Source organism: Taudactylus pleione, unplaced genomic scaffold, assembly GCF_031769625.1.
Source record: "Taudactylus pleione unplaced genomic scaffold, aTauple2 ptg001153l, whole genome shotgun sequence".
In the NCBI taxonomy this organism is placed as follows: Eukaryota; Metazoa; Chordata; class Amphibia; order Anura; family Myobatrachidae; genus Taudactylus; species Taudactylus pleione.
The window spans coordinates 778,787-790,938 of record NW_028285554.1 but is presented as its reverse complement, the minus strand read 5'-3'; the positions used below and the strand labels follow the sequence as shown (position 1 = coordinate 790,938).

The following is a 12,152-nucleotide window of genomic DNA, read 5'->3' as shown; positions in this document are numbered from 1 at the left end:
TTTCCCGACAAGAGTTGTCCTTTGTGATAGAGGGATTTCCGGGTTTATGACCCAGAAGTCTCTCTGGCATCCTTCTGCGCATGCGTAGAAGGACGCACATGCCCAGGGGGTGCTGGGAGGGATCCAAATGGATCCCTCTCAAGTGGAATTGCAGTAAGAAGCCCATAGGTTTCTATTGGGTGAAGTCATCTAAAGATGGTGTTACGCACAGGGTCCATGCGATACATTCCAAAGCTTGGTACATGTGGAACTGTGGCCAGAACTTCGAAACGAGGGTTTTTGGAGTTTTGACCACATTTAATACATCCCACCCTTAGAATGAGACTTTCAGCAATCTATTTCCATTCCGCTATGACTTTGTGGCCGCCACCTCATCTCTCTTTGTGTCTCAAAAAAAAAATAAAAAATGTGAGACACTTGTTCGATTTATTAAAGTCATTATCAGACGAATGTCATGATGGCTCATTCCCAAATGTTGAAAAGTGCAAACCCACAGCACAGTTAGTCTTCTGGGACATAACACATCTACTTCTGTGGAAATGCATCTGTCTGTATGGCTAAGCACATGTATTCGCAGGCCAGGATAGTGACATCTGCAAGGGTGCATATGTTTACACCGTTGGAACATTTCTTGCTGACTATGTGCTTGACTGCGTGTAGTTTGGCACCAACATGCAAAAATTACATTTTTGAGGGATGAAATTATGTAGAGGGAGAAGGCTCATTTAGGAGCTGTTCTCTGCTTTGTAAGAGTGCATACAATGTCTCCACAAAATTGTGCCACTACTTCTGAGGGGCCGGAGTTTGTGTCTCATTTTCAAAACTGTTAGTGTGATGGATTTTGGCCTTTTCAGTCAAACCTCTTTGAAAAATCCAATTTTTAGGGGCATTTTGAGCAGTGTAATAAAAAGCTTCTAACAAAGGAGATACATGTAATAATAATTAAAGTCCCCTCAATCCCTAACACCAATGATTAATGTATGACATACCTGAAGATATTCTGTATATTATTTTAGGAGAAAAATGTAAATATATAAAGTAGATGTCCAAGAGGTGAATGCCATTTTTGGGAACATGGGGCCTCATTCAGAGGCGGTCAGAGGATTCAAGCGGTCGCTCAGAAACTGGGCGGCCACTTGCATCCTGACCGCCCACCTCTGTTGCGGTCGTTAGGCTGTGGGTTAACACCCACAGCTCTAACGACCGCTCGGGTGATGGTGACCATCGTGACCATCGGGGCTTACGACGAGACCCTAGGGTAGGGTCTCACTTATCGTAAGCCCCGGAGAGCTTCTGGCTCTGTCAGAGCCGGAAGCTCTCCACTGACATCACTAGTGATGTCAGTGGGGTCCCCATGGGAACGCCTCCGTTTGGGCTGCCACCCCCCCCCTGGCCGCCTTCCAAACGGGGCAAGCTGTCAATCAAGATCGACAGCTCGCCCCCTTTGGAAAGAGACCCGCTACGACCGGCGCTGTCGGTCGTAGCGGGTCTCACGCATGCACACGAGGAAGCCGGCTCCCTCGTGCGCATGCGCGCTGGCAAAACATCGAGGCGGCAGTGCGGTCGTAGACTGTACGGCCGCCTCTGAATAAGGTCCATGGCCTCGTATTATGCCCCCATTTTTTTATCATGCTTGCCCAGTGCTCCGGTAGCTGCTGGTCAGGCCCAGCCTTTCACAGTACAATGTGGATGACACGTGCATGCGACACCTCATCTGTACAGCCTGCGTGTGGGACAGCGGGACAGTGCCCAAAAAGCGGGATTGTCCCGCTGATTTTGAGACTGTTGGGAGGTAAGATATAGCAGTACCATTCTATGCAGTCTGTACTGAGAATATTTAATCAGTCACATTAGTGCCAGCCTAACTGAAGTTTATAGTCAATGTTCACTAACACAATGAGAAATGAATGATGTCTCTACATTATGAAGCAGTGTCACTGTTGGTTTTTTAGTCAGTAAAATGTGAACATTTGTCAAGGGTAAAAAGAGCTTGAAGCACCAGCATTCAATAGCACTCTCAGTACATGCTGGCACTTGTAGTGTCACAATAGTTTTTTTTTTTTTACATTTTCACCTGGTATTCATTACCCTGTAAACAGAGGACTTGTACTGGTTCCTCCAAGTAGAATATAATGGCTGCTGTCATAAAAAACTGTCACTCAAGGCTGCTAGAAGATGGAGTTTCCCAAGTAGCCAATCACTGGCAAACTCCTCAGGATCCCTTGGGCTGGCTAAAGCTGGGTACATAGTATACAACATATTGGCCAAGCTTGTGATCCGTGATAAATCACAATGACTATCATATAGCGTGTACCCCTAATTCATTGTTTGATTAATTATCTGGTCATATCTTCCCATACGGCGGATTGTGTAGCATGTATGCGGACAGGGGTTGGGTATGGAAGACCTGCAGTCGGGATGCCAGCTGTCAAAAGCGGCATCCCGATGCTGAGAATCCCGACATGGGCTTAGTAAGTGTACTAACCCTCCCTCCTTTACCCTATAACCCTCCCTTCCTGCATCTTAACCATAACCATCCCTCCCCGTACCCTAACACTCCCCATTAGTGCCTAAACCTGACCCTCCTCCCTTAGTGCCTAAACCTAACTCTCCCCCCTTAGTGCCTAACCATAACCCCCTCCGGTGCCTAAACCTACCCCCCCTGTCCGCAGCCTAACCCTAACCCCCCCGTTGTACCTAAACCTAACCCACCCACCCTGTGACTACAAGCTAACTCCGCCCGCTATACTTACAATCGGGATGCCAGCTGTCAGGATTCCGGCGTCTGTTCTCAACTGATGTCGGGATTCTGGCGCCGGTGTTCTGGCCACGGGTCAGTATTCCCGCGCCGGGATTTTGACTGCCGGCATCCTGTGCAGCAGTAAAATAACTACATCCCCACGGACACAATATATCATTACATCGTATCGGACTGTCGCAAGATCGCTGTAGCCAGCCTAAGTGGTCCTGTGCTTTACCTGTCAATTTAACCCCTTTGCTGCTGCTACACAGTAGGCAACCGGGATTACAAACACACAAGCACCAAATTCAGTAAACATGACATAATGGGAATTATAGTCTTCCAAGGATCATTGAGAAAAAGAAATCATGCAGTTATGAGCTTACTGTAGATCTACAGGCTCAGGAGCAAAGTGTCTGAAAACTATTTTAATAATGTTGACAGACATGTCTTTATGTCAGCCTATCCAGGCATTACTGACTCTACTATACATTAAGGATGTTTAATACACTGCACTGATTGTGGTAATAGACAGTGACATTAGTATATTCCCAAAATATTTTCCTCTTATTCTTTGGTTTTAGCTACAGTATGAACAATTTACAGTTTAAAACTTTCAGTGTTGTAATTTTGCGGCCTTCCATCAGGCCAATTTCAGGTTGTGCTGCACTGAGAAATTCCATAGACCCCAAGGGGTCTATTTACTAAGCAGTGTTAGGAGACAGAGTGAAAAGTGATAAGAAAGTGATAAGGTGCCAGCCAATCAGCTCCCAACTGTCATTTTTCAAACACAGCTTGTGAGATGACAGTTGGGAGCTGATTGGCTGACACCTTATCACTTTCTTATCACTTTTCACTCTGTCTCCTAACACTGCTTAGTAAATAGACCCCTCTGTCTCCTAACACTGCTTAGTAAATAGAACCCTTTATTTTTTACTTCACGCTTCAAGCTTTCAACCTTGGATCATTTTGTTTCACCTCACATATTGTTGGTAAATTTTATGTTTTAACACGTCTGTGACAAATGTTTTATCTGGAACAGCAAAATAGTAAGCTTATGCTTTCAGCATATTTATCAATACGATCAGTGGAACTTTAAAGAGTGCAATATTGATTCTTGTTCACAAGAGCTTCCATTCCATTGTCTAGTCACAGGCACCTGACCAAAGCCACACACATATAGAATGTGCCATTCAGTATTGTTAGTGAAACATTAGAACAATAAATGACATCCTCCTCTCAGGGGCTCTAGTGTAAAATATATATAGAATGTCCTTGGAGACAAAATGTACATGAAAGAACCAGATGGACACATTAAGAGACAGAGAGATGAAGATAGAGAGATGAGGAGGGGGTTGAGAGTTTGGAAAGAGGGGAGGAAAATAAGTTTGAGAAAGGAGGAGGAGACAGGAGGGGAAGGGAAGACTGGGACTGAGTAAAGTTTCAGTACAGAGGGGAAAATATCGCTGAGTTTTCAAGGTTTTTTTGCAACATGGATGCAAACTCCTGTGTCTGAGGAAAGTCCATCCCACAGAACGGTGAGTCTGAGTGCTGCATGGTCTGGGTACTGGTAGACTAAGAGGGCAGTGTCCGCACTTGGCAGCATCTCTTGTCTTGAATGTGGCTGCTACAACCACATGAGACACAAAGCAGGACTGGGGACACCACTGGCTGATAGTACAGTACTCATGCTGTCTGTGGTAGGATTAACAGAGCATGATATGAATTAGAAGGCTAAGGAATTTTAACTCCTCTTCCTAAATTCAGTGTCACAGCTACCTATAACAAGTCTGTCATTATATATATATATACATATATATGTACATGAGTGTTCATATACATTCTGCAAGATTTCATCAAACTGCACCAGTTAAAGAGCAAGCTTTTTGTGCAAAATATATTAATATCTTAAGTATGCCTGGCAAACCCTACTCCTGTCTCTTATATATTGTAATACACTGTACACTACAGTGTTTGTATAATGGTTTAATGATAATCCTTTTTACATCAATGCCACAGGAAAATATATCAGTTATTGTTTAATGCTGGGTTAATAAGATTGTTTACTATTGAAAGTTTCTTTTCAATGGGCATGTATTAATTCATATAACACAGCCCTATAGTAGCCTTTTTATGTGCCTCTGTCTGGAGATCCTCCTGTGGAAACAGTCTCTGCTAAAATAATTACATCAGCTGCCAACTCAATGGGTTTTAGGGGAAACCTTAAAACTCCTGAAATTTGTTGGATGACTGTATGATGAAGGAGGGGAAATGTATGCAGGATACGTGTTATTCCCTGTTCTCTGATTACATGGTACATCCTCTTCTGCTATCTCTTTGTATTACTGTATATAAAATATACTTGTTTCGAAGGAGAAAGAAACAGCTGGAAATCCCAGGTAATAAAAATGAGTTTGTGTGGAGGCTGTAATAGATAATCTGGCTTCAAGCTGGTATAGTATACAAGCATTTCCAGAATCCCTGTTGTACAATACATTAATATGGTGCAGGGTAAAAAGTATCAATATTGTTTTTAACCTCATATCAGATTGGTATAAGAAGTAATGAGATGCTCACATTTATTTTCAAGTGGTTGATGCACTTGGTTCTAAAGTTTCAGGGATACATTTTCAAACTAAGATAGAATAAAACAAATGATATGAACTCAAACAACTAAGGTAGAATAAAACAAATGATCTGAACTCAAGCAAGGCAAATAGGATCAATGATGTTTAAGGACAGCTACGTACATTGTGTCGGTTTTACCTTTTTACATGCAAACCTGAGCTTCAAGTTCGAGTGAACAGTCTATCAATTATAGAATGCACACCACAGTGGTGGAAGTAAATTCATTTTGATTGATTTGACCGTTTGAAATGGTTGCAACAGGCCAGAATAGCTCCAGCATCTGTAGTAATCATATAAAGAAACAGCCAGTGTGCACCACAGAGATACCTATAGGTAATGTAGGGAAGGTAAACAAAGGAAGGACCTAAATGCAAGGAAAATGCGTCCCCATGCTTTCATCTATACTACAGAAAAACTGCTTAATGATTGCTACAATGTCTTGCACATAAATGAACCCCTCTATCAGTTTTCTCTACTTTTGTTTTGTCTTAGCTCAACATACATTGAACAATAACATTGCAGTTGCAATTATTGTTTATATATTACCCTGCTTTGCTTTTTCTGTGTTTTGGGAGTAGAGGTCCTACGCCCAAGGCCCCGGGTATTGTATGCAGGTGGGGAGCCCAGCATGTATTTACCTGCATGTCGTCCCTGATGATCCTGGGGGAGGAGACCTGTCAGTACAGGCTCATCACCTAGTGTCACAGAAAACTGCACTGTTTACAGATTCACTGATATTCTGCTGGCTAAGGTTCGATATCGCAGTAATATTTCTATAGCTGAGGTCTAATGTTTAGTAATGGACCTTATACCTCATTTGTTGCTATTTGTCTGTAAATGGAAATAACACTTGGAATCCAGAAACAATCTATTTCCTGTACATTCCTATAGTATAGCCTGAGGTCTATTTGAAAACATTTTAAAGTTCCACAATGGAATTAGTCTCTGTCATCTGTACTATATGATAATAACATGTGTATATATACTACATCAATTCATATATGATCCATGCTGCATATAAACTGTTGGAATGGTGCACAAACTATTTCTCATTCATTAACACTATCTATCATCATAATACATTGTAGGCCTAATTCTGAATCACATACAAGTTCACAAGCAGACGCAATACATCTCTTACACAGAGCAGCATGTGCTGCGTCCCCAGCTGGCCCCTCCAGCAAGCCCGGACCTGTTGGCAAACTGCGCATGCGATGCACCATGCATATTTATTTATTATTTATTTATTACCAGTTATTAATATAGCGCACACATACGCATGCATAGGCTCCATGGCAGTGGGCCAATTCTGTGACAACTAGGCAGTTACCATGCAAGACATCTGCTTCATAGCAGTGTCCTGAGAGCAATGAGGGCATGTAGCCAGTCTCCCGTACTATTATGAGTCATGGATATGACAAAGAGATGTCTAATTCTGACCGAACCTTCGCACCCAGCATGGGGCAGGTGTAAGTGACAATGTTAATGATGATGGTTGCAGCTGCGGATGGATAAACAGTGGGCAGAGTGACTATACACATGAAGCCATGTGGATACTGGCATTAGTATAAGGTAGAAATTCTGGCTGCCAACCGCACTTGTGGTGGCTTTTTGTATGACTCTGGCCCTGTATTGGTAAACGTGCAACACATGAATATTGCACTAAAAACATATTACTAAAATGCTTCCAAAGCGCATATTGTTTTTTTTTAATGTTTTTACCTATTTGTCCAGAGTATACATGTAAACAGTCATTATAATCATACTAATATGCATTTCCATAAATATACAGCATCTGAAAATGTTGTGCAAATTCCACTATTTTCCCCATGTTGGAGGGACCCTATACAGACACTTGCAGCAGAGACACGTGTGAGACAAGGGTTACTATACAGTGCCTGCAGAGCCTGGTCTATCATCAGCACCGTGTCACAGTCCTCCACATTCTGTGCCATATGGGGACATGTATTCCCTGGTATAAATGAGTTCTGAGATACAAGCACAAGGCTGTAATCCAAGCTCTTTATACAGGTCCCAGAAATCCAAGGTAACCTATAATATCTGTAATAGGAAAAAGAAAGAGGTATTTTTATTGAGTTCTCAGACACATGCCCTTTGAGATACAAATGGTCATAATCACAGCTTACTATACACAGCTACAGATGCCACAGAGCAATAAACCCCCTAATCATTTGCAGAGTGGATGCTGTTATAGATTTTTGATGCCAAACAGGCACATTTCAGAGACAGTAAAAAAAAGTAATCATACAGATCTAGGGGATGGTTCTGAGTAGCACACGGACGCTTCAGCCAGGATTGTTACCTTATGCTAAATAATGCGAGTATCCGTGCAGCTTCACGTAACCACTGTTTTTCAGTCCGCAGCCACAATCATCATCATTAGTATCGGCACTTACACCTACCCCATACAGGATGCATAGGATCCACCTGAGACAGGCGTCCCTGAAACTCTGGCTACATTTCCATGGCACTCCCACGACACTCCCCTGAAATAGATGTCTCATGTGCGTTCGCAGTATCCTTCCAGATGACACCCGGAAATGCCCATTTCACAACATTGAGAATCTTTTGCACAAGTAGCCACCGTCAAGGTGCATATGAATGCGTATTCATGGTGAGGTACATATGCAGTTTGCACAAAATCGCTAGGTGCCTCTGCTAATGTATTTGTGTGTGACTCAGTCAGGCCCCTATGCATCAAACCCAATATAGAGACAGTTTGGAAGAATAAGGAGGGACAGTTTTGAGGCATGATGTAAAGGTATAAATATAAATATGGAATTCAAAGGTCTTGTGCTAAGCAACCTAAATGTCCTCTTTGCTAGTTGTTGTTATTGGTCTTTTACCTGAAAAACACAAATAAACAGTGACAACATCCAGTAACACATTTAGGGGTTAATCCCATTATGTGCAAAGGGTGCGAGTTACCCTTGCAAAGGTGCTAAAACGCCAACAACGGACCGGCATCTTGCACCCTTTGCGGCCTGCTCCAAGACCGAATTCGCTGAATTTTGCTCAGAGCCCTACCGGGCTGTGAGCAAAATTCAGCGAATCCGGGCTGCCGTAAAGTGCGGCCATTGCCGCAATGACTTGCATCGACGAAATCATCGTGGCTAATAGAATTGACCCCTTAGAGCCTGATTCAGAGATGCACGCTATAGCAGTTGCAATTGCGACCTTTTGGGGAGTCGCAGCGGTATAATTTGCAAATGTTAGTTTCAGCCTTCCCTTGTGTACTAGCGAGCACCAGAGAGTATAAGCCCTGAGATGGCCACTTTCAATGACTGTGGGCGGTGCAACTCCGCCGGTGGTTTTAAAAAATGACACCATCTGCGTACCATCAACGCTTGCACCCGGCTATGACAGGCACAGGGTCTCCTTCTGGAATTCGCATGAACATGGTCTCTGTGGCTGAGGTCACTGACATACACCAGACACTCCCAAACACGCCCATGAGGCGGACTTTTTCTGTGTTCTCTTCAGGCCTCCTCCCAGACACCACCCAGGAACGTCCATGGTTTTGTCTCACTGTTTCTTAAGCAAGCGCTCCTGTACGCAACCGCGTACACTAAATGGAACGTATTCAACTTAGGTTTTTTTTTATATTTTTGAAACATGCGCAGTAGCAAAAAAAAATCGCACAAATGTGCAAACACCGGCTTTGCGTTCAGTTGCGTCCAGCTCTGAATCAGACCCTTCATTTATTGTATTTCAAAATGTTTGGTGTTTTTTTCACAATGCAAAGAAAAAAATCACTTTGATGTGTTCTCGGGCATAGTAAAGTAAAGTTTGTTAAATTCTGTCACAAATTAGGTACGGTGAGCCAGAGTGATCAACTGACAACATGTGGCTTCTCTGGACATCTGCAATTTACCTGATCAGTTGCTTTTTGTGCAGCAATGGAAGAATCCTACCTCAAACAGGTACCACCCTTCTCTAGTATGTTTCCATCTGTCCCCTCTCCTTGTTCTGGGTGATATGAAGCAAGACCCAGCGATGTATATGAGTCTAGACGCACACTAGTAGCTACTCTTTACTTCTGCCTGGGGTTGAATCATAATATAGAACCTGTAACTCCAGTTTCTTTACTTTGATGTATATTGATTGTGCAAGATACTGTATAATTCCTCCTAAACATGACTGCTAAAGCTAAAAGACAAAGGTATGTTTATACACATAAGTGATGCATGGTTTTAAAATATTTATACCCTGAAGTTCTGAATCCTGAAACAACAAATCTCTGTCCTTTTTAAATATTTTGCTTCTTAAAACAATCCACAATTTGGGCTGGTTTACACTGAATAGTATATTTTGGAGTCTCTGTCCCTACTACATATGTTTTTTGATACATTCAGGCGAATGTTAATTTCTTATTGATGTGAATAGCCGCGATATGAAATTACGATTATCAGGTCTAAAATTCGATAATTGATGTATATGCCCCTAAGATCCCAAATCATAAGTTATAATTGAAAATTGAGGCCTGTATTTAGTATAGGAAGGATGTAATAAATGTTCTATACGTCAATTGTAGACATTCATATTTTCCATCATTATGCTGTGTTTTTAAATGTTTTAAAAACTAAAGTAACTAAAAATGAACTATCCATATGCACATGACTTTGGCCCTGATTCAGACCCACTCGCAAGCGGCTGTCCGCTCACAAGTGGGTCGATGTTCTGCACTGAGCATGCGCCAGACGCGACGAGCGAAGGAAAGTCCTTCGTTCGTTGTGTCTGATCAAAGGGGGCGTGCTGTCGATGTTGATTGACAGCACGCCCCCTTTGGTGGGCGTGCCGGGGGCGTGCCTCCCTGAAGGGGGCGTTCCCAAGGGAACGCCTCCCGTCAGAAGCCGGCCCACTGACATCACTAGTGATGTCAGTGAGAGTGATTTTGGCTCTGATAGAGCCAAAATCACTCCGGGCCTTGCGGTTGAAAACCTCAACCGCAGGCTCCGGCTCGCAGTTTCGATGGTCGCGATGGTCACGACCATCGCGGCCATCAAACTGCACGCTCGTATAGGCTGTGGGTGGTGACCCACAGCTATACGAGCGTCCGGGAGGACGCTCCATTTTTATGGAGGGCGGCCCTCATTCAGAGCGTGCGCTCTGCTCAGAGCGTACGGCTCTGAATGAGGGCCTTAGTTGTAAACTGTTCGCATGTTTTTAAGAGGCATATCTATCAATTAATATTTGTGGGATAGCCCCTGAAAATTCTAATTTTCTGGAATTGAAGATGTCATTAGCCATTGTAGCCTATGGGCCACATATTACAAAAAGTACTGGGAGAGCGATCCATAGGATACATCCCCGGCACCCGCCACTCTCACATGCCTGGTCAGCAGACCACACATACGCAGTAGCTCGGCAGTCCCCGGCAAATGAAAGTCATGTCCAGTACATGGGCAGTTCATTACCATCAATACAGAACTTTCTTTGCTGTTATTGTAAACGGTACAGTGCAGGGAGCCACCCCTCAGGAAAATAACCATAGCAATCCCCAGACATATCTGTTATTGTGATCCAGACTCTGTTGCTTTTTCCATTCAGCCCTATTTCTTATGACTGTAAATCAATAGTGGTGATACCTCTGAATCTCCAGATAGTCGGTTAACCAATCTCCCTGAGCCCAGTGAAAGGGAAGGTGGGGGGAGGGAAGCTGGAGGACACAGTGATAACATCATCACTCACCGCCCACCATGGAGGAAACACCAGGGAGAGTAACGCTGGATACACACAGGAGCGATGGGCATTCCTTCCAACATCGGAACAAATGCCCTTGTACAGGCATTGTCCATCCACACTTGAACGAGTTAATGAACGATGGAACGATCACTGTTCCGTCCTTCATTAACTTACTACACATCAAAGCTGGTGACCGCTGGAGCGCTCTATTACCAGTACCAGTGATGTAGACGATTTGTTGTTACAAAACGACAAATCGGCCTGACATCGCTCCAGTGTGTACTTAGCTTAAGGATGATCTGTGCTACAAGAAATGACTGCAACTCTCCAGCAGACTGGTTGCTATACGAGTGGCTGTGTGCCCAAGGATATGTGATGAATTACAGGGGATGTACGAATAATTGCATGAACCTGGTTGAAGGGAGTGAGTTAGTGGGGGTCAATTGAGATAGTAGAAAATTATTGGTAGAGTGCAGTATATTTTTAAGGCACAAACATGCTTTTGGTAATACACCTCACATTAGTGGGTTACTAAGGTGCCGATTTCTATTCTATGTCATCCGAGATCAATCTCGGATGACATCGTCCGTATTCATGTGTTTAATATTTCTAACCGGTTACTGAATTTACTAAGCTACTTATTTGTTGTCATTCGTGTTGATCGATGGTGTATTCATTCGTAACCATTCGGAACTTTCATTCACATTTTGCGTTAGATTTTGATCATCTTGACCAAACATGACAGGATTTTGCATCCATTAGTATTGTGCCAATGTGTACGCAATAACTCTAACTCAGCCGATTTTGCAAGTTCCGAAAGAGACTGTTCAGGATTAGTTTAAAGTGTCATATGTGTGGGTGGCACATATTAATGTATAGTGTTAGTTTGCTATTGTGTAATGTAATGTTTTGTTGTTAAATTAAAAACTAGGTACTTATAGATGTGTCCACATACATCTATCCTCTAGCTACAAGTCGTGCTACACATAAGGCAGGAGCTCCGTGTGTCTCGGTTGCACCGAGCCTCTTTTCATGTGACTTTTTTTTCCTTAAAATCCGTCTTTTTCGCACTGTGATG

General features: G+C 43.1%; 1 protein-coding gene across 7 annotated transcripts in view; it reads left to right on the top strand.

The window, feature by feature from the left end:
* Window positions 1-4,164: 4,164 nt before the first annotated feature.
* Window positions 4,165-12,152, top strand: part of COL16A1 (collagen type XVI alpha 1 chain) — a 194,917-nt gene continuing 186,929 nt past the window's right edge. For all 7 annotated transcript variants that reach the window (XM_088462141.1, XM_088462137.1, XM_088462143.1 and 4 more), the window contains exons 1-2: window positions 4,165-4,278; window positions 9,203-9,312. In XM_088462141.1, the coding sequence (XP_088318267.1) occupies window positions 9,234-9,312 (79 nt within the window). In that variant the 5' untranslated portion in view covers window positions 4,165-4,278; window positions 9,203-9,233. The remainder of the gene's footprint in view (window positions 4,279-9,202; window positions 9,313-12,152) is intronic.